Source organism: Indicator indicator, chromosome 1 (genome assembly GCF_027791375.1).
Source record: "Indicator indicator isolate 239-I01 chromosome 1, UM_Iind_1.1, whole genome shotgun sequence".
In the NCBI taxonomy this organism is placed as follows: Eukaryota; Metazoa; Chordata; class Aves; order Piciformes; family Indicatoridae; genus Indicator; species Indicator indicator.
The window spans coordinates 66009601-66032928 of NC_072010.1; the positions used below are offsets into that span (position 1 = coordinate 66009601).

At 39.6% G+C, this 23328-nt stretch overlaps 1 protein-coding gene across 1 annotated transcript in view; it reads right to left on the reverse strand.

The window, feature by feature from the left end:
* Positions 1-225: 225 nt before the first annotated feature.
* RASA3 (RAS p21 protein activator 3) overlaps positions 226-23328 on the reverse strand; it is a 95706-nt gene continuing 72603 nt past the window's right edge. The window contains exons 8-23 of the mRNA XM_054381381.1: positions 21485-21589; positions 20824-20980; positions 19761-19909; positions 17730-17844; positions 16897-16971; positions 16296-16419; positions 15057-15163; positions 14359-14436; positions 13344-13421; positions 12811-12884; positions 8879-8985; positions 7835-7917; positions 3840-4051; positions 2993-3096; positions 951-1134; positions 226-381 (exon numbers count right to left, since the gene is read on the reverse strand). Coding sequence (XP_054237356.1) covers positions 306-381; positions 951-1134; positions 2993-3096; positions 3840-4051; positions 7835-7917; positions 8879-8985; positions 12811-12884; positions 13344-13421; positions 14359-14436; positions 15057-15163; positions 16296-16419; positions 16897-16971; positions 17730-17844; positions 19761-19909; positions 20824-20980; positions 21485-21589 — 1828 coding nt within the window. The 3' untranslated portion in view covers positions 226-305. The remainder of the gene's footprint in view (positions 382-950; positions 1135-2992; positions 3097-3839; positions 4052-7834; positions 7918-8878; positions 8986-12810; positions 12885-13343; positions 13422-14358; positions 14437-15056; positions 15164-16295; positions 16420-16896; positions 16972-17729; positions 17845-19760; positions 19910-20823; positions 20981-21484; positions 21590-23328) is intronic.

Consider the following 23328-nt stretch of genomic DNA (forward strand, 5'->3'; position numbering starts at 1 on the left):
ATGAAGTCCACACACCTTGATCATTGAACTGATCACTAGATTGCAAGAAACCAAAGCAAATTTAAAAATACACATGACAACAACTGCCTAGAAGGCAGAGTTTTATCATCTGTGAATAACCAGATGAATAAAGTGCATAGCAACTATTACAAGTTTCTTGAAAAGAGAATACATTTAGCAAGTCTCAAAGTTTGTAAGCTTGACACTTATCCATACATTTTGCTACATGTGTGGCTTCCCTTTTGTTTTGCTATTTAGCTTCACTGATCGACTCTTCAGCACTGTCCTGTGAATTCCGTTGCACCTCATATGGAATGTGCCGAGATCTCTGACTGCTGCCTAATGTATGTCTGGAAGCTCTTGTCACCAATGGGATGCTCTCTAAAATAAAAGGTAAAAAAGGAAAAAGTATTATACATAGAGTTTCCTGTCAACACATCAAGATGTCAGATCTGAAAGTGAACAGATAAATCCTTTTCCCTATGGTTGATTTTTAAAGTTGTAACTGTAATGGTAGTACTTCATCTTGCTCCAACTGGAAGAACAGACTGATTGAACTGATCCTCTGCTTTGTAAGCCAGATGCAGAATACTCCTTTATTTATGAGGACACAAAATACAGTCATGTGGCTCTACCAGCCACTCTTCTCCATCTTTAAACCAGCACTCTAAAAGAAGCTAGCACATACATGCCGTCTTCTGGATGCACTCCATGAGCAGAGCTTCAAAATTGAAACAAACCAACCAACCAAATCACCCAAACAAAACAATGCCCCTCAACAAACAACCGCCCCCGCAAAGAAACAAAATCTCAAACCCCATCTAATTTATTTTTATGAATTAATCTGAATTTAAAAGAAAAAAAAAAACATTAATGAACGCCAGAACATAAGCAAGGGAAATACCATTTCCCAGGACTGCTACCCTGTTTGGACAACCCATTACACTTACTGGCTTCCATATTTTGTCTTCTTGAATTTATCTCTCTTATACTGAGCATGCTCCTGCTCTAAAGTTCCAACACCTTCAATAATCAGCTTTAGTGTTTTATATGTCTCCTTCGGGTCATCGATGATGAATGTGGAATATTCTTCCTCTTCAGGTCCATCATACACAGACTTGCTGCCACAGGCCTCTAGGAAAAAAAACATAAGTACAGGAATAGCTATTAGATAGGCAGGGGAAAAAAGGCAAGACATGTAGACTAAAAATACCTAGTCTGGGCTTCATATAGTTCCTTGGTTTGCTTATGCATGACCACCTCAGAACTGTTCCCTGTCCTTCTGCTGGGCTGTTGGTAAGCCCATGCCCATTCCCTCCCCCTCCTCATCTTGTAAGGAAAGGGCAGCAAGGCTGGCAGCTGCTCCTGGCTTGGTGCAAACTTGCCCTTTGCTGCACAGGCAATACTTTCATCTCAGTTACCACTAGCAGTACCTGTGCACACGCTTTGGGAACTCTGACAGACCTAACTGCCACTGTGCTGTAGGGTTGGCCTGCACAAAGTCAAGAATTCACTTGTCAGAAGGACAGGTTGCATCTCAAAGCAGCAGATGAACAGCAAGTACAGCACTGGACAACAGACTGACTTCAAAATAATTGCAGGTTGAAGTGGTCACCGAAAATGTTTTACTATGCTACCTCTAAAAGATTCACACAAGAAGCAAAAGCAGAACAGGCCACAATTATTTCCTGGCTGCCTGTTTAAGGATAGATCATAAGAAGGGGCAAGTCATACTCCCTCCTTAGGCTACCAGGCAGCCTTCCTGGCTAAGACATCAGGACACTGATTATTGATCACTTCAACAGTGAGGTTGTGGAGTCTCCTTTATTGGAGATATTCAAAACTTGCTTGGACCTGATCTTGTGCAACCTGCTCCAGGTGAACTTACTTTAAACAGTGGTGTTGGACTAGATGGTCTCCAGAGGTCCCTTCCAACACCTACCATTCTGTGATTGTAGTTGAGCATATTAGAAGAGGAAAGAGATTATTTTACTTTGTCTCTATTTTCCCCTAGCTTTACTGCTGCCTCATTCTGAGCTTTTGAGTTACCTTCCCCTTGCTGCACTGTGTCAGACCTGCATCCTTTTCCCCAACACTGCAACTTGATGCTGGCTCTGGCAGTGAGGATTCGGAACAGGGGAAAGCTGGGACTTGGCTCAGACAGCTCGGAAGTGGTGAGGATCTTAAGTTTGCAATTGCATGGCGGCCAAGAATGGATTAAAGTGCTTTCCAATCTGTGTGCTTGACACCATTGGCTTATCTCATATTATAAAATAAAGTCCTATTTAAAGACAAGTGCCACAGTGAAGGCTTCCCTGCCACTCCCTGTGCTAAATTGGGATTTCAAGTCTGGCACTGTGTACACCGGATACTTTTCTTGGCATGTCTACCAGTACTAACTTCCTCTGCTGTCTCTTCTTTAATCCTTCATGTCACATCTCTGCTCCTCTCAGCTCCTTAGTTTCCTAGCACAAACTTCAGTTTTCAACATTTTGTAGACAGCCACAGGTCATCTTTTGCTAATAATTCTGAAAAAGCCTTCCCAGAGAAACCATTTTTGTCCAGCCTGCTCTTGGGATCTGAATCAGGGAATGTGCACATGACTTCTGGTAATACAAAACCATGTTCCACTGAAACCTCAACTTTGCTGCAGCTTCTTTTCAGGATCAGTAAACTTCTGGTTTAGTGCACACTCTGATTTGTCAATTCAGAGCATCCAAGCAATGCACTGTGCTTATGCTATTTTAGGATGCTGTGCTCAAGACCGTATTTCGAACAACCATTTATTACACAAAGAACTTTGTACAGACTATGAGACTGCACAGTGCACTAAAAATAATTCACACAACTGCCTCAAGACATCACAAGGGGAAACAAGTTAAATATTGGCCACTGTATTCTAGGATGTGATTCACAAGGCTAGCCTAGCTAGAACATACAAATTTTTTTCATTGCTAAGTGTATTGGAGATGCAATGATCTTTCATCCTCACCTTGCATTTTCTCCAATTTTGGCATATACAAGTTGAAAAGAGAGTAGATGCGCTCAGTTTCTCTATCTCCATCTATATCCAGTTGTATATTTGCTGGAAGGCCTCTGTAAGGCATCAGGAAGAAAGGTAGAAGTTATATGCTAAACAGTATGTTGTGGCACAAAACACACTTAAGGATGACAGTAAAGTGAGTACTCATGAATGCCAACAGATACCGTGAAACAGAATTCAAAACTTCCTATTTTTTTCCAAATGAAAAGGTAGACAAGTTCAAACTTCTTTATGACTAGATTTATCCTGTATGCTTTCTTTCTGACTTGAGAGGACTGTCTAAGTATCCTGACATTCTGGTGAATTAGTCTGCTCTAACCAGATGGAGGAGCCAAAGCACTGAACTCCCAGCTGTCCAGGACTTGTACTCTGAGACGAACACTACAGGCTTTTAGACGAAAATTGTTTCCTATGAAGCAGACAGCACACCTCTTCATTTAACAGAGAGCAGGAGTGGTTCCCTCAGAAAAAGGTCAGCTTACAATTAGATCTAGAAGCAGATGATTGTTTCAGGACTTTACAAACAGGACATTGAAGTTACTAATGACAGATGATCAGAACCAAAGAACCTTATCCCACAGTCAACACCTATTAATGTCTTGAACTTTCAACACTTTGACAGAGATACGCAGATACTGACACTATCAGAAATAACAACAAAAAATGGCCTTCTTAAACACCACAGCATTTGTGCACTTGGCAGATCTTCTTGGTAATCACACACCTGCAAGCCATGCTGCAGAGATGCACATAACCCTGGCAATACCTAGACCAACAGCGTGTTACCAAGCCTTACCCTGTGCAGGGTGTGCAGCCAGGAGTATTATCTGCAGTAGCTTTACAGCAAAGCCAGTGGCCATTAAGATAGGCAGAGGGATGGTAAACCGTGAGGCGCTTCTTGTTGCATTGGCTGACTTTGGTAAGGATATCAATCCAGTCCTTGGCCTCCACACAGTTATTTGCTTGGATATACAGGACTCTTCTTTCAGGCTGGATCACCTGGAACATCTGCAAATAAGGAAATAAATCACAAAATGAACAACGAGAATGAGTCAGTGAACCTAAGACTGGGCCCTGACTGATGATTTATTAAAGAAAAAAACAGCAATTTAAAAGAATGCTCCAATAAATACATTTCAACATAAAACCGAGCAGCAAATCTGCCCTTAAAACAACAAGACCTTTCACCTGGTACAAGGAGTAAGATACTGTTCCTGTAGGGGATGATTTACAAACAATATCAACTTGCTGGTTGGCCCTCAACCAGATTTGTTGTCAGCCTCAGGGATGCAATTTTAGTAATGCTGCAGCTCCAAGTTTTGGAAGGCTGACAGAGAAACCTAAGGCAGGGTTGAAAGGAAATACTAAGTCAGCAGGGGGCAGAAAAAAGTGAGAGTAGACCCAGTCTTATCCATGGCTTTGCTTTAATATGCTTTTTAACACACCTTTTTAACACCTACTTCAGCATGATTCCTTCCTTTCAATAACTTCCATGTTTCTGCATCTAACTATAGCTGCTGTAAGCAAATCACAGCAATACAGTTTCTCTTTAATCATCAATGTTCAAACAATTACACATTAATTCTGCATTATGGCTTGGGTGCTGAAAACATAAATTAGAGCTTTCCTATTTGTTGAAAACAGCTTGCAACCTAAAGGTGGTACAATCACATTCATTCTCCTCTTGAAGGAGTTTCATATTGTTTGGTTATACTGATCACACACTGATGATAACTAAGCTCGAGTTTGTGATCTTAACTGAAAATTTTGGACAGGCAAAGGTCAACCGTCCTCATTTCCTCTAGCTTCTGCAAATACTTAATTTTAATGGGCTTTCTTCTCTCTCAGGTATTCCTAAATTATCCTTCCCCTCTCTACTTCTCAGTTTGATTATTCAAATCATTAGATGTTACACAGAATCAGAGAACTGTCAGGGTTGGAAGGGACCTCAAAGATCAGTCAGCTCCAACCCCCCTGGCCATGGGCAGGGACACCTCACACTAGATCAGGTTGCTCAGAGCCCCATCCAGCCTGGCCTTAAAAACTTCCAGGAATGGGGCTTCTACCACCTCCCTGGGCAACCTGCTCCAGTGTCTCACCACCCTCACGGTGAAGAACAATGTCCATATCATGTGCAATATTATTTTCCAAACAGCTGGTTTCTCTGTGATACTTTAAAGAGAAAAAACAAAAAGACACAAAAAGCCCCCCAAATGCCTCACACGAACTCCCCCCCCGCCCAACAAATAAAAAAAATGCCAAACAAACACAAAACACAAATCCCAACAAATCAAAAACCTCACCAAAACTGAAACTCACTTTTGCCTATTGCAAAGACCTGAAACACTGGCCTGATTTTTACACCTAGTTGGACAGGAAAACGTTGCAGACTGGCACCAGGGCCAATCTCCTCTTCTCCTGTGACATTTACATATACTAATTTGTGAATGAACAGGTTTTTTTAATTACAGTGCCTCTTCTAAGAGGAAAGAGAAAGCTCCAGCAGTCATTTCCCTTGATTTAGTATCATTACAGATGTCAGACAATAATTAGAAAGGTGAAGCACAACAGCAGTATAGGAGCTGCCAGTGCAATCAGTCCAGCACTGCCAAAATGCACACCGTAGAGAATCTTTCTTTTCAGGACAAGTGGAAATTTGAGTCTAGGGAATAGGGAAGGTAAAAACAAGCAAGGCAGAAGCATGCTGCTCAACCCTCAGTTAACACAGAGCTAAAGGGAAAAGAATTTTAATGTTCTGATGGGGTAAATGGAGCCTTCTGCATTACAACAAAGGAACAGATTTGAAGAGTATGGCTTTGTGTAAGGCGATACCAACCTAAGTGAACTAACATATGGTAACAGTTACTGAGAAGCCTATAACTAAGCCAAGAATTTCAAGTGGTTGCAAGACCTTTACACTACACCAAACCCACCAGTTGCTTCTCAAACAACACAGAAAACCTGAACACTACTTACAGCCACCCCCACAAACCCCCAGATTGTGCTTAAGTTAAGATGAAGGCTACTGGCCTCACTGACAGGCAGACATGCAGATTTATGAGGAGTGAGGAAGACACTTGGTGCACTTCAGAGTACAGATACATGGACAATATTTAGACAAAATGTGGACCTTTAATCACACTTAGCACCCATGATAGAATATCCACTGCAAATACATCTGCTGTGGTGCTCTGAGAGTTCTGTTCTGGATGCACTATATTTATGTATGGCAAGATAAATGATTCTGTATTAGCACAGGACAGTGATAATGGTATTTTCTACTGCTTATGGAAAGATTCTGAATATTACTTTCAGGATTGGACACAGTCACCTTCATTTCTTTGGGTAGTACTAAATTTAAGCAACCAAAATAGCACACAGTTTCTGATGTTAACAAAAAAAAAAATCCCTATAATAAATCTTCACAATTAAGAATTCTTTTAGATGCATTCTAGCCCAGTCAATTCAACTTAAGTTAAAAGACTGCTATCACTGAAGAGTTGACCAGTATTACAGATCAACTTCTCCCCACATACAGTGAGATCACATGGCTACTTCTAGTTCAGTCAAGTTATTTTGTAGGGTACAGTTGGCAACAGTCCATCACATTACAGATGCCTTCTGATAACTTGAGAATTGTTTTGCAGTTTGATTGCTTTTGCCTACATTATTAACATGAGTTATAAACACCAGAGCCAGCTACGGTACAATGAAGATGTGCCCTAGAAGCTGTCAGGTTGGTCAAACATGATTTCCACCTGGAAAAATCATGTTGACTGCTAATGGCCCTTTTATCCTTGATATGCCTTGAGATGGCACCAAGGATAAATTGTTCCATCACCTTCCCAGGGATGGAGGTGAGGCTGACCAGTCCAGGTCCTCCTTATTGCCCTTTTTGAGGGCTGGAGTGACATTTCCTTTCCTCCAGTCCTCAGGCAGCTCTGCTGTTGCCCACAACTTACCAAAGATGATCGAGAGTGGCCTAGCAATAACTTCCATCAGCTCCCTCAGAAGCCAAGCACTGTATTTCACTTTCATAATGTGCTGCCTGAGGAAAGTAGTACCTAGGGCAGTTTTGAACACCACTGTGCCTGGTGTTCACAAGCAGTATAAATAACAGGAGAGATTTAAATGCAGGAAAGCTAACTCATAAAGGACTCTACTCAGCTTTACAAACAGAAGAGTATGAAAAAGGTTTTCAACGTCACCTAAAACGATCATGTCTAAGAGCTGTTCTTATACAATGGATGGTTTATCTCACATACAGAAGTTGGCAGAAGTGTTCCATGCATGATCTGTGTTTTATTCCCTAGTGTGGCCATCAAAATGTTGTTTCAGAGCATGACTTAACTCAAATATATATATATATATATATATATATATATGCATGCACTTCCATTAGCCAATAAAGAAGCCTTGATAGCTATGAAAAAAGATGTGTTCTTTCCTAATTATAAGCAGCCAGTTCCTTCCCAACAGAGAGGTCCGACAGAAAGGGCAGGGACTTGATCATCTTACCTGTGTCTGACATTATGGAGCCCAGACAGCTGATCAGCAGTGGTCAGTACTGAGTGTGCTGCAGATCATGAAATCCAAAGACTGCTGACTGGGCTGTTAAGAATCTGAATGGGCTGTACTTTTGGAAACTCCTGCTACTATATACAGAACGAGCAGCTGCGGTTGTACATCTTTCAATAGAAACCCAATCCAGGTTACAGAAGGGAAAAAGGCGATTAGGCTGGTGGATGTAGACCAGCCTAACAAGTACATTAATGAAGATGACCTACTTACATTTTTCATTTTAAAAGATTCCTCCTCCAGCCGTTCCACTGCCAGAATGTTTTCAATTGGAATGCTGCACAGAGGGTGATCGCCTGCAGAATACACACAGAGAGATACTGAGCAGCTTATTCACAACTCAACTTTGCCCTCTGTCCTTATTCTAAGGGCGGCTCCAGTACTTTTGAAGATAATTTTGACTGCATAATAAAAAAAATCTTTCACTTGGCAGGGATTTACTAGCATGGTCCTTAAGCATTATCTTCAGCTCATTTCTGTTTGCAGCTGCACTATGCTGTGCTAGCAAACCTCTTAGAAACTGACTACTGCAGCAGGATGCACTGTATTTATTTCCTGAGAAGGTGTCAATGAAAGAAATCATTCCTGTCAGCTTAACTGAACTAGGTTGATGGTGATGATGTAAGATCTCAAAGCTGAGTGTGAAATGATGACTGGCATGCATGATCTGAACGTATTTCATTATCTTTTTCACTCCCTATGTATTTACATAATGGAAGAAAGTGGTATTTGTTGTATGCTACTGAACAGACAGGAAAAATTTGTGAAGAACAAAATCCTTGGTATTAAGCAACATTATGTGAACACATTTTTGCACATTTAGAACCTGCAAAACCTGCCTACTGCAGACAGTTGTGCCAATGCTACAGAATTTACGGGAACCAGCTTAGATGCATCTGAGAATGTTTACTTAATAAACCCCTAATCTGAATGTAAGGTATTTGCATCCTGAGTTTTGTTTCCTTTGACAATTTACTAGGTAACTGTGAAACCCAACGATGATGTTGATGACTGATATTAGACAAGTATTACCAAATATTCTGCTAATTTATAGGGTTACTCTGCTATCCAAGAAGTTTCTCTAACAGAAATTACATACATAATAAAAACAGGGCAAGAACATACAGGATGACAGACTTGCCTGAGCAGTGCCTTCTATAGTTACAGACCTGTATCTCAGACTTTTGTTCCTACACAACCCTTACATTAAATCTTTGCTTTAATGCATGAAAAACAGACTGTCGAGACCTTTGTTACCTTTGCTTTTCTGGTAGGTAAACTCATGGTTTGTCAGGCGAAACCATCTCTTCTTGAAGTTTTTCATACCAAATCGTTTTCTTCCTTGTGCTCTCTTGATCATGAACCTGGTAAACAGGACAACAGCTATTACAATACATCAGAGTTTGCGTATCTATGCATATAAATATATGCATGCATATAAAATATGCATTTATGTATATAGATACATACATATATGCATATATACACATACATACATGATGGTACTTGCAAAGCTTTAGGAGGGGACACACAGTGTTCTCTAATTACTGAGGCCTTGTCATGATAAGGAAAGAAAAGTTGCATTTGGATAGGTTTAGTGCATTTGTTAGTCAAGCTGTCCTCCTTCCAGATCTAGGTAAGAGGGGCAAGACATGTAACTTGACTTGTAGTCTACATAGGTGTTCTAGTTAGTTAGCTGAACTGCAGTTTGTGCCCTTTCCTCAGGTACCAGTCCAGCTAAATGGTTACCTACAACAGCAGTAAAAGGGCAGAACATGGTTAGTACTGCTCTGCTAAGCTTGACCTTCAATTTTTCTTTTTTAAACTGTGAGAAAGCCCAAAGGGTTTATAGTATGTTTAATAATTAAAAGGCAGGTGTAAGTCATCTGGGACTGTACCCTTACATGCTTTAGTCACTCCCAAGCTCTAGAAACAAAATCAGGATATCCACAGCTCCATTTGCCATTGCATATCGATGCTGCAGTTGAAAATGCATTTTCAGTAACATACAAAGCAATCTGACTGCTCAAAGCTAGAGCCCTTCATCCTCCTGTCTTGGCAGAGGAGGGGCATTCATTGAGTGAGTTGTCAGTTTCAATTAGTTTCAAACCTGAATTAGCTTACAAGAAAACGTGATGCATCCACCACCCTCCTAACCACTAAATCAATCCAAAAGCTTCAAGGTGACTTTAGAAAGCCTAGCGACTTCATACTGCTCAGCATCATTTTTGTGGAAAAAAATGTGTATGCATATGCAGTAGAGAGTTGGTAATAGCTACTCTACACATTACACCAGCTACTGTGTCAAATACAGAGAACTGTAGAATGGAGCGAGTAAAAACTACATACTACAGAGTAGTTTTTATCAAGTAGGAAGGCACTATACAGCACAAAGAGCACACAGAGAACAGTGAGTGCTTTGGTTGAATATTCTCAATCGCAGAGCTAAAATGCTTGGAACAGCTAACAGTGTTTCTCTCCTCTGGTATCTTCAGTCAGAAACAACTATATTGCATCTGACTCAACTGTGGATCTGTTTAAAGCTCAGAGAGAAACCCAAGTTCTTTCACTCTCCTAACTGTTTTGCAACCAGCTGGGCTGGTGCCTGCTATCCATTCCAAGCTGTGTGGCTGAAAGCTAACAAGGACTGTATACAGCAACAGATTTTTCTTAAAACCTCCTATAGTTACACACCTCTCACATTCTTAACATGGTCAGACGGTTACTGTCTCAGTCCTTAATCTTGGATTACTTGAGAAATACTGAATAGGACCATATGATTCAGGTCATCACCAGGCTCACTGGCAGTAGTCATCGTATTTTGAGGTTAAGGTAAATTTCAAAGGATGATATGATCATCAAGTTAGTTTCTCTTCCTTCTCATACCAGAATTTAAAAGGTGACTTAAAACTGTTAACTCCTACAGACCCTCCCTCTGAAAAATGCCACCTCCATACTGCAGAGCTAAGAGCATACTTCTAATTACGTTCTTCACAGATGACATAGCCAATAGAAGATTGTGCTTTTATTTCCCACAGATAGGTGACAAGCATTCAAAGCCACAGATGTTATAAAGGTCAACTTACAGGATTTCTTTGTTTCTAACATTCACAGAATGTGTGAAAAGTCAGAACAAATGGTCAGAAGCACAAAGCAAAAAAAAAAAAAAAAAAAAGTCTAAGTTGAACCCCATTTCAGTGATGGAAACCCTGCTGCTTCTCATGTTTACAGTAGACCTGAGTTTGGATCTGCCTTGGCCTTGCCTGGAAACATCATCATGCTCCTTTCTCCTACAAGAAGGCCAGAGCTAGTTCTCCTTTTAATCCTCTTCCTCTTGGAAAGAATCAGGCAGACAGCTGTTAAGCAGCGATGGCATAATGAATGCCAACAATCTCAAGTGCCAGTGACTAATCTTTGGTACTGTACCTTCATTCAAAAGCACTTTATGCAATAGGTTTCCATCTAGATACACTTAATAGGAGCAAAGAGATAAAAAACACCCAAACAAACATTGCAGACAGAAACCTGATGAACCAGCCAATCAATCTGGAGAAGAATCAAATCAAAGGCTGTGAAAATTCCCACCCACTCCCCAAGACAGAACATGGCAGTAATACAAAATGCCAGGAAAAACAGACAGCTGAAGGCCACCGCTCAACCTTGAGAACAATTTACATGAATGCTGCGTAAGAAGTGCCTAGAAAATGTAAAGCCATTTCTTAATTACTTCCAGAGAGCTCACTGGGAATATTGCATACACTGAATGTTAAGCAAATTTTAATACTTCTTGAAGCCTCTGCCCAAACATAAAAGTCCTTTATTCTCTATTTACATCATGTTTAAGGAAGGGAAATAATTAAGTAAGCAAGTAAATAAATAAGAGTTGGTCAATATCAAGAAACAGGTAACAAAATGTTCTCTGTTGGATTTACACAGGCGTTTCAGGATTGTTAAACAGTGTATTTCCTCCCCTAAGTTAAGTCAGACAAGTCTATTGCTGTGAAGGAAGGACATGCTGTCAGCCTTGCTTGGAAGCCTTCGCTACAGCAAAGCACCAACTGCCCCTACCATCTTACCTGCATGAACTATTACCATCAACTTTCTTTACTGTTAGTTTAAGAGTCCTTACAACAGCAGCCACAGGCCGAGCAAGAAAAGACAGAAAAAAATCAGACAGGAGCAAAAGAAAGACAGAGGCAGAAAAAAATAACGTTTCAGAATTACAGGGAAAATGTTACAAACAGTAAGTTGATTTTCAAAACCAAAAGAATGATACAGCTACAGAATTAAATTAGACAAGCTCGCTTCTAGGGGCAGATGCTTACTAGAGAAGTGAATTGAATTGCATAGGTTAACTGAAAGGGGTAGTCATGTTCTCACCAAAACCCTAATTTTTGCATGACTTGGAGCTACCATAAAAGCTTACTTTCAATCACTAGTTCAATTTATTAAGCTCTGACAGTAAGAATCTGGATTTTTTACTTTCTACCTCCCAGCTCAAAGAAGTTGTTTCCAAGTGCACTTCAATATCACAAGTCAGGTAAGTAACACAAAAAATGGCAACAACTGGTATCTAAAACTAATATGGCATATGGAACATGCTTCCAAACAAAGTAAAGCACTAAAACTGTTCAAGTACATCACAAATTCCCCTCCAAATGGGCATGACAATCATAGAATCATAGAAAAATTTGGGTTAGAAGGGACCTTAAATATCACCTAGTTCCAATAATAATGATTAGCATATGGATCTTACAAGGGCAGCAAAAGCAAATTCCATTCACAGGCTTTGCCCTCACCAAGATATTCAGTATGTGCCTTCACAATAGAATTTTAGAGCTTTTATTCACTGCAGTTCAGAGAAGAAAAAAAAAAAAAACAAACAAAGAAAGCAGCTTGATTTTAACATCATTCTGATTTAACTTATTTTGCCTTAGCTATGTTAATTAAGTCCCACAGGCTTCTTTTTCCTCCACTTATTTAAAAACATACTGAAATTAAGACGTTCAAACCAAATGAAAAGATGGCAAAATCAGTTATAGTAGCCAGAGAGCAGAAATAGCAACGCAAGAATTTTTCTATACTCTTTGCTGAATGCATGGATGCAATAGGGGGGAGGGGCGGAAAAAGATCACTGCCTTAGAATAGTAGCAAACACACAAGTGGTTTTGTTGCACATGCATGCTTACCCTTCTTTAAGCAATATAGGCTGCTCTATGCTCTTGTGATCCTTCCTTCCTGAGGACGAAATTAAATCTAGAAACTAAACGATGAACAACAAGTAGAGATAAAAATGGCAGGATTGCACTACCCAAACTAAAATCTTCAACATTTGTATGGCATAGAGCTGTACAAGAAAATATTATAAATGTAGTTAAACAGAACTTAATGGCAGAAGCTTGAGGAATTTGGGGGTGGGGGGGAGGTCCTGGGTTGTAAATTAAAAAATGGCACAAAAGATCTTAAGCAGAAAAACTGCAGACGAGCAACATTTCTTATGCTTTTCCTTTGTTATACGTATCTTTCACTTCCTTTTAGGTTAAACAATATTCATTACAGATCTGCAGCATCCTATAAAGCATGCACGTCATGCTCTCAACAGCAGTTTGTTAATCCAATCTAATCAAGTAGAAGTAGATCCAAAAAGATTCAACTGCTGACATGCACATAATTGGGTAGGTTTATTGAATATTAGCTCAGAACATCCACGTGCCTTACTTACATTTTTTACTGCATCTGCGTATTTCTGCTCATTGAAATAGTCATAAAAACTAGCCATGTAGGATTCCTTGAAATTGGCCTGAAATACAAAGCCAAAACCATAGTTATCATAATACAGTTTATTCAGAAAATACTATTGTTAACAGCAGTAGACCGTGAGGCAAGCCATCAGAGATAAGAGTGGGGCTTTTTTCTGGCCAGAGGTAAAATAAGCAAAGCACTGCTTTCATATTGTACAGCACACATTCAGTAGTACCACATTTTTATTTCAATAAGGTAGCAGAATGCATTTCAAATATTAATTTTCTACAGTTAATAACACAATCTTCAAAAGCATCAAACTTCTGCCTTGGCTTCTAATTTTGGAACTGAAAGATGCTGCCAAAAGACGTGGGAGAATGAATTCTACTGTCCTAAAGGATTCATAATCAAGGCACAGATTCATCTACAGTTGCCTCTGTGAATCCTAACTAGATCATCAGTGACCCCAAACAGTAGTGTGGTGCCTTAGGAACACAAGTTTTACTTGAATCAAATACCTAGGAGCATGGGTGTCTAGATTTAATTTCTCCACTGACTGGCAGAAAACCCAACTGGTATGGAAAGAAAAGCACAGCCCTCACCCTTACTGGGTGATTCTCCTCAGCTAAGCTTTAAAACACTGAAACAATCAGCCCTGTAGAGCTATTATCGTGTACCAGAGGCAAGTAGAGAACTTACAGGTTTTACTGATCACTATCTTCCATAAGGAAGGAATGAAGAGCCTTGGAATAGATTTCTAGGTTGATTACACAATTTTGCTTTACTGGAACTGAGTTCAGATTAAGACAGATTTAATTTTCCTGTGAGCATGAGAGGCTTTATAATCAAGGCAAACATAAACAGTTTTGTATAAGCCTAGCGCAACTCAAGCATTTTAAAGGCTTAATTACAATGAGTGATAAAATATTATTTAAAAAAAAAAAAAGAAAATCACTTTTCTAAATTAAGCCTTTAAATGAAAACAGCATACTTACAGACTTAGATTTTGATAGGCTGCCTAATGTTTGAATGGTTTTAGAGATAAGCGTCAAAGTTCGAGAAGTCTGAGGGTCCTAGGAAAGAGAACAATATTATATGGACTGGCTATTTAAAATATGGAATAGAAGGTAAACTACATTTCTTATTTCACTTTCAGACGAATAACATAAAATTAGAAAAGACCCAGTAAAACACCACAGCAAAAAAAGAGAAAAAGGGTTTGACTCAAGTTATTATGATTCATGGCTACCTTACTGCTCTTCAGAGACCAAAAGGCAATCACTTGCAAAATAAAAAAAGGAGATTTGTGTCTTTAAGACCGTCTAGATCCTCTCCACTCCCAGTAAGAACAGCTACTAAAATTCTTGGATGAACAGTTTAACATCCAAAACGTTTCTCATGTTGCTGACAATCAATCCAGTATTAATGTAATGCAACAAAAATGAAGCCAGTGATAATCTTTCCCACAGCATCTTAGACCACCTACCTTGTTTGTCTGTTCCTCCCATATCTCCCAAGTTCTCACATACATAGTCATTTAATATATGCTTCATATCCAAGACAGGTACAGCAGATCAAACTAATAAAGGTACTTCTTCTAAAGACTATTAAAGAACTGAAGAAATAATCTTTATAGACAGACTATGGTGACAGAACCACGTACATTGCCAGAAAAAAAAAATACAGTACTTACTGGATGGTGTGGTGTAAGCTGAAAAAGGTTTGGAGAAAGAATGGCAGGAGCAAAGAATCGCAGGAAGATAAAGCTGCTGACAGCTGTATACCTCACATCTAGGTCACCTATTAAAAAAAGACCTCTACTCAGCATTTCAATAATCCTTCCTTAAAACCTTCTGAAATGATCAGAATGCCTTCAGAAAGCTCTCTCAAGCAAGTGCTGGAAATGTACGTATTTGCAAGTTACAGGATTAATGGATGCTGGAGAATTCGGATCCAGAGATCAGCTAGCATAAACCAAAGAAACGTCAATGGCAGATCTTCAAAAGAAGCAAGTTCGTAACACAGGCTACAAGGAAAACACCATTCACTTTTCTGTCACACAGGGAATTTCATTCAAACATCTGCTATTCCCTTTATGCTACTAAAGCAGGATGAATAATTTCCACAGTTTATGAATTGTTCAGCACTGAGGCCAACTCTCAGTTATCTCAATATAGCCCTGAGGACAAGTGCTGCACAGACTCTTAATGTACCTATTCTGGTTGGTAGTTACAGAAAATATGGGTTTGTTTATTTATTTTTATATAAAGAGCATAACAGCAGAGTCAGTGGCTTTCTGCTTGAGCTTCTCTACTATGAAGTGACTGTTTAAACGCTGAACTCTTACTACTCTTTGAAACTCCCTTATCATAATCTGCTTCCCTTCATGGAAATACATAGGTTGGTTGTTTTGCACAATTCATTTTATATTGCCAGCTCCTTCCCACAGTCAAAGCAACAAGAAATTGGCTGAAAGAATTCTCCTGACAGCCAGAAAAATCTTTGTAGCGCATGGGCCCTGTAGGGCAGTGAGCTTGTAGTAACTCCTGTAATTTATAGGTTAGTCTTACTTACAGATTGACCTAAGACCAGAAAATATGCCAGCTGCATGGAGTCTGCAGAATGAGCCATTACAAAAACGTGAACATTTGAAAACTGAGCATACATTGCAAATATTGAAACCATAAATAATGCTCTTTTAAAATGCTTTTCTTTGAATGATGTTAAAAGCAAACTCTTACAATCATTAAAATCTGTGTTCTTTGTGTAAAACAATCAAGGGAGGGGAGAAAACATTAATACACACTCCAAATGGTATTTTGGATAAGCTATTGTTCAACCACAAAATCCATCAAGGATCATGCAGACTGCCTGCCTGTCTACACTTAGAAGTTACTAGTGATGTGAAATAAAACAGCATCTAGAAACTCACCTTGAAAACGTTTGGCAGCTGATTCTCTCAATGAAAAGAAAATATCACACATCACTGTAGGACAGCTTACACCAGATTTTGTAATTACAGTAAAAATTCGATCAACATATTGCCTCAGGTTTTCCTGAAAAATGCAATAACCATGACAGTAATTAGTATCACTTTATGCTGTGGAAAGTGGCACTATTCCTCGTTTTATGCATAACGGCATCATTAAAAGACTCTCACTTTCAGCATTATATACTTGCAAAATAAATCTCACGCTCTATGATACTTTCCCTGGTAAATGCACATATTCTGTTCCTATCAAAACCAAACAGGAAGTGATATGGCTGTATGGCACATGGTTAATTTTCATAGCACCATGTTCTATGCCACCAGCAGAGGCATGGGCTGGTAGCTTTGTCCTCAAGGGCAGGAGAGGAAGCGATTAACATTCTAAAGATATTGTATTCATGGCATAATGTAAACCCACTGTAAAATAATTGTAACAGTTTCCAGTGTTAAGCTTCCAAAATTATTTGCAATACCAAACATCTGAGGATCTCAGTTAAACTTGATAGTGTAAACAGAGATTAGATCTTCAAAATATCATGCATACCCTGTTATTTTCCAAGTTTTCACCATCTTTCAGTTTCACAGGATCGATTTCACAGGTTTTGTGGACTTGGCAGATCTAGGGAAAAAAAAATAAAGTGCACAATTAACATACCAGCTTAGTTTCAAATAGAAAAAGTTTTGTAAGAAGCATAATCTGTTAGTTTTTTGAGGTACAAAGCAAACACCAACTTTATAAATCGCATTTTTTCTCTTTCAAGGCATTGAAAGCAAATTGCATGTGATTTTTTTTTTAATATATATTCTTCAAAAGCTTAACATTTTCTGATGAAACATTAAAATAATAGTTGAAGAAATTGCCAAATCATTTAAAGGAAGTCTGTGGTTTCAAACTATTGCCCAATTACTGCACTAAAATACCCACATCCACCATTCTGGACTGGATAGATAATAAACCACTGTTATAATACATGCATCATACACTGTTATCTAAGAATAATTGTATTTCTTTATACCCACTGGATTAACTCTATTACTTACAGCTTCCCAGAAGCTCTCAGATGAAAATATTCTTTATTTGTCTAAGTTATTACTTTATTAATTTCTCAGAAAGAATATAAATGTTAGATTTGATAAACCAGAGTACTTTAGTTAAATAAATAGAAACTTTCTTCTTCCTTCAGAGCAATCCAACATTTCTGAATTGAGTGACTCAGCTGTGGCTAAACTAGAACACAGGATTTTAACACAGAAGCAGGCTCTTAAGCATTATTCCTACAAACTCATCTCCAGACAGGAAGGAATAAACAGTATCTGCTCTGTGAAGGCCTTTTACAAGTGACATTCTATCAAATAAACAGTCTAAACTGCTCTTACCTCATCTATAATTGGCTTCAGTGTAACTTGCAGATAATGCATCCCTGCCAGTTTCATTGTCTCATCAATGCACTTGGAAGTTAATGAGTTTCCTCTGAAAATGGTGTTTGGATCTCTGGAAGTGAACAATTTTCTGTAATTTAGTCTCTCTGTAATAAATTGCTAATACAGAGAAATAAAAAAAGTGGTGAAAGGTGATGGCAGGCTAGGTTCAAATGCACAGCAAAAGCTCCCTTTGACACCAGCCTGCCATTAAATGCAGACACATAGCATTTAGTGTACTTCCAAGTAACCGAGAAACAGTAATCATGGCAAGCCTGGAGGGATGACAGATTTTCTTCTTTGTATGAGCATACTGTGGTCACTGCACCATCCAAACACATGGCAACAGGCAGGCCCAAATCAAAGGGGTTTACAATGTAGATGAGGGAAAACCTCGTGCAAGAGAAGAACAGTGTAAACTTGAGTAGACTCACAAGAACACTGGACTTCACACATGACCTACTACTTTCTCCCACAAAAGAAGTACTATTTGTAAGATGGGAAGGAGATGAAAGCACCATTCCAGTGAGATAGCCATCTAAGTGACTTACAACACAATCCTAAGATAACACTATTAAGCACAGAGCAGATTCCAGTTCTGCCTTGAGAACTATGTGGACAGCTGATGCCATGCAGACTTGTTTTTCTGAAAAGCCACTTGCATAGAATTATTATTCTACTAGATGTATGACCAACTGCAATTCATTAAGCCTTGGCTAGCTGCACTGCGAGGTGTACTTTTTTTTAGTATTACTTGCATTTTGAGAATGCAAGTAATTTCATATTAATTTTGTACTTGCAATTCCTTGTGTAGTAATTTCTGTTACACAGGTATATAATCAATGCTCTCATCTACAACCCAACAACCCATAGGATCAAAGATCTGTGCCTACTGACAACAGACTTGGATATGAAGTTATTTCCTTGTTATTGCACATACACCAATGCATTTTCTCTTGTTTCTAGCTTAGCACAGTTGTACCCATTTACAACCAGTGACTAACAGGATGAATTCATTTGCTTGATACATTGTTTTGTTTCATATAAAAGTAAGCTCACTGTCTGTTCCCAATGCCAGAAAGCCCTGAGAACAAACCCTGTCTTTACTTCATTATCACAGGAACGTGTCTGACTAGCAGCAAATTTCCTCACACTGCAGCAACCAAGCTGATTCAGCCAACCTGCAGCAAGAATAAAACACACCTACCTAAAGGAAGGAAAACACTCTATCACCCAGACACACTGAAAAAAGCCAACCCACACAAAGACTTTAACAGCTTCCTCAGCACAAAATAAAGTCAGTATCTGTCATTCTTGAAATCCAATTGTCCCTTCTACTGTCAGTCAAGAGCATGACAACACAGGCATGAGGCTTGTGGCAACAAATGTTCTTTAGGACCTGCCTGGTGTGAATACTAGATCTTACACTACTAAAGTGTCAGCTGACCAGTAAGTCTAACAAGACTTATAAGAAGTGACCAGAAAAAAATGTTTTATTTTCTGCTATCCACTGCCAGATCCAATCCTATCTGGGTTCTTCAGCCCTCTAATTGGAAAGATTAGACACACAGATTGCCTTAAATATTCATGATTAGGAAGAAACTTTGTTTTGAACAAATTCTACACACACTTTTAATCAGCACTAGATGATTTATTAGCACCCTATAAAGCTGCAATGATTTCATATGAACAGCTGAAGGTACTGTAGAATTTCACAGTTATCATCAAATATAATTAAGACTGTGAAGATTGAAAATCCCTGGTTTCAGACTTTATAACAGTCTTGCAAGTAGATTTTGCAAAACATGACGAGAATTCCTCCTAAGATCAGGATAACCAGATCTCTGGAGCAGTGAATGCATTTACAAATGCATTCTGCCAGTCAACTGGGAGGAAATTACATGCAATTCTACAACCTCGGTAGAGGATCTTAACCTTAGCCTGTACAGAGTAGGTATGTTTGATAGTAATTTGGGTTTTGGTACTTACTGAGTTCTCTTCACTTCAGCATTTGCAATGGCACTTATGAAAGGCACAATTCTGCCATAGTGTAAGAAAAGCCTGACAAGAGGTATGGCTGCTTCTTGTTTTTCTCTGCAAACTTCACCCAAAATGTGTGCAGCTGATGCTGAAACAGGCTGAAGAGTGGAAAGAAAGAAAAACTTTCAGAGATCTTTCCAGAACAAGCACCCTTTCTTTATCCCTTAGCTCCTTTAGTGGTGAACCCCACACAACAGTTGCACCAGCCAGTCACCCAAACATGCCTGTACATACCATGGGTGGGCACTATGTTATTTTTTGTTGGCTCTAAGATCTGATCACAAGAGGGCAGCAATTTAAAAACCATTATAGTACAGTCTCTTTTTCCTCCCCCATTTTTAATAGGTGTCTTTTCACTGAATGTCACTGTTGCCTTGGAAGCAAGTAGAGAACTCTAACCCTTCTCCATTTCAAGTCAGTGTAGGTACAGAAGCTAGTTCACGTACTGAAAAAAGAAACGCACTGTTACAACTGCTAAAAGTATACATAATGGCATACATGGTCCAGCCTTCTGACATTTCAGGATTACGTCTTGGTTTGGGTTTGTTGGGGTTTGGGGTTTTTGTGTGGGTTCTGGGTTGGGTTTTGTTTGTTTGTTTTGGGGGTTTGCTGTTGTTTGTTTTTTTGGGTTTTGGGGGGGGGTTGGTTTTTTTTTGAAGGTGGGTTCTAGTTGTTGTTTTGGGCCTCTGTTTGTTGATCAGACTAAAGTTTACTTTGCATTTTCGCATCTAAAATTAGAAAACCACGGAGAATATGCTGCTGCTGAAACTATTGGTGTTCCTGGGTGTGCCTTCACCCACCATACTGCATGCAGATAAGAGATCTTCTCTGCAAAGACTGAAAACATGTATCAGAGGTATGCAGAGCTTAACAAGGCCATCAGGTCTAAAGAGGAAGAAGCAGAAGTCTCTGGTATTTACACAGAAAAGGTACCATCAAGAGAATGACAAATAGTCAGACACCCCCGTGAGGACAACCTGCAGGTAAACAACAAGCAGTGCAAGCAAATTACCTCAACATCTGCAGATTTTAGCAGGAGATCTCTAAGTGGACTGTAATAGTCTGAGGAAAAAACATGGTCCTCAGTGTAAACCACATTTAACCTTAAGGAACCGAGGTCATCAGGTTTCAATGATTTGTTACCATTGTCTCTGGGCTGCAGGAAATACCTGTTACACAAAAAATAAGACAAAAACTTTGTGCTGAAACACAAAATTATCCTAGGCTACACACAAACATTTATAAAAGGTACAAATCCACACAATACTTATACATGTATCAAATTCTTGAGAGATCTGAATCAGACTTCTTAATTAAGTTTGCCAGCCTATTTTGCACCAACTGCAACATGGAAAGTTCCGATCTTAAAGATTTATGTAGATATAACTAAAAACCCCCACACTAAAACTATGACATTGCTGATGAACTGCAGTAAATGACATCATAAAGCCAACATACGAAACTCCCACATACCATACAGAGTCAGACTGAGATCTCTAATCATGTTATCAAAACTTCTCGTTCTTACGTTTACTAAGATTACTTTGGCTTGCTTACAAAAAAAAGATACAAATTTAATCCATTTAAACTTTATCACATAACAGCAATTACTTTAAAGTCTCCATAGAAAACATATGTTTCAACTTATTCTCCAAAAGAAAAATGTCAAATACCATGCTTCATAAGAACTAGACTGGCGGAGAAATTTCAAAGGGAGTCTCAGTTCTCCTAGAAACTCGTCTCCAAACTTCAGGTTACTGGCATTCCAAAGATCAACTCTGTAATAAAAATAAGTAATTTTTAAAAGATTCATAATATATTAAAAAAAAATAGAAGAAAAAGGAAGATAAATCCCCCTCAAGCCTATGAGGCAGAAAGTCTCAAAACTGTACAACAATCTTTTCCAAACAGTAAAGAGACAATCATACCTTAGATTTCTGGAGTCTTTCAATTCACCTCCATGAAACATTAGTGAGAAAAAATAATCCAAACTACCCTTTTCACATCTGTACTGTTTCCACTATCCATACTGATCAAGACTCAGAGGGGACTGTTTGACTATCTCAGACAATGGAAAAATACAGGTAAAAATAGACACTAGAGGAAAAGAAGTGCAGAGACATTTAAGGACTCCATACTGTCAATCCTGGTCTAATTTGGGATTACTAGACCCTAAGCAGCATCTTTACAGAACTTGGTTTAATGTCTGCACAGTCATAGAATGGTCTGGGTTGGGAGGGTCCTCTGCAGGTCATCTAGTCCAACCCCCAGTAACCAGGGGCATCCTCAACTTGATCAGGTTGCCCAGAGCCCTGTCAAGCCTCACTTTGGGGCCCCAACCAACTCCCCAGGCAATCTGTTCCAGTGTTCCACCTACCCTCATGGTAAAGAGCCTGTTCCTAACATCCAGTCTAAATTTGCTCTTCTCTAGTTTGAAGCCATTGCCCCTTGCCCTGTCATCACAGGCCTTTGTAAACAGTCTCTCTCCATCCTTCTCATAGGCCCCTTTCAGGTACTGGAAGGCTGCTATTAGGTGTCCCCAGAGCCTTCTCTTCTCCACGCTGAACAATCCCAGCTCCCTCAGCCTGTCTTCATAGCAGAGATGCTCCAACCCCCAATCACTTTCATGGTGGTCCTCTGGACCCACTCCACCAGGTCCACGTCCTTCCTATATCAAGAGCTCCAGACTTGCACACAGGTAAGGTCTCACTAGAGCAGAGTAAAGTGGCAGAATCACCTCACTCAATCTGCTGGCCATACATCTTTTTGATGCAACCCAGGATAAGATTTGCCTTCTGGGCTGCAAGCACACACTGCCTGCTCATGTTCAGCTTCTTGTCCATCAGCACATCCAAGTCCTTTGCCACAGGGCTGCTTTCTATCAACTCATCCCCCAGTCTGTATTGATAGCAAGGATTGTTCCGGCCCAGGTGCAGAACCCTACACTTGCTCTTGTTGAGCCTCATGAGGTTCACCTGGGACCACCTCTCCAGCTTGTCCAGGTCCCTCTGGATGACATCCTGTCCCTCTGATGTATCAACAACACCACTCAGCTTGATGTCATCTGCAAACTTGCTGATGGTGCACTCGATCCCACTGTCTATATCATTGATGAAAATATTAAACAGCACAAGCACCAGTATGGACCCCTGAGGGACACCACTTGTCACTGCTCTCCATTTGGACTTCAAGCCACTGAGCATCACCCTCTGGATGCAACCATCCAGTCAGTTCCTAATCTACTGAACAGTCCACCCATCAAATCCATATCTCTCCAACTTGGCAAGTAGGATGTTGTGGGGGACCACATCAAAGGCCTTACAGTAGCCCAGATAGATCACATCCATAGGTCATCCCTTATCTACTGACATAGTCACTCTATCACAGAAAGCCACAAGGTTAGTCAGGCAGGATTTGCCCCCAGTAAAGCCATGCTGGCTGTCTTGAATCACTTCCCTGTCCTCCATGTGCCTTAGCATGGCATCTAGGAGGATCTGTTCCATGATATTCCCAGGCA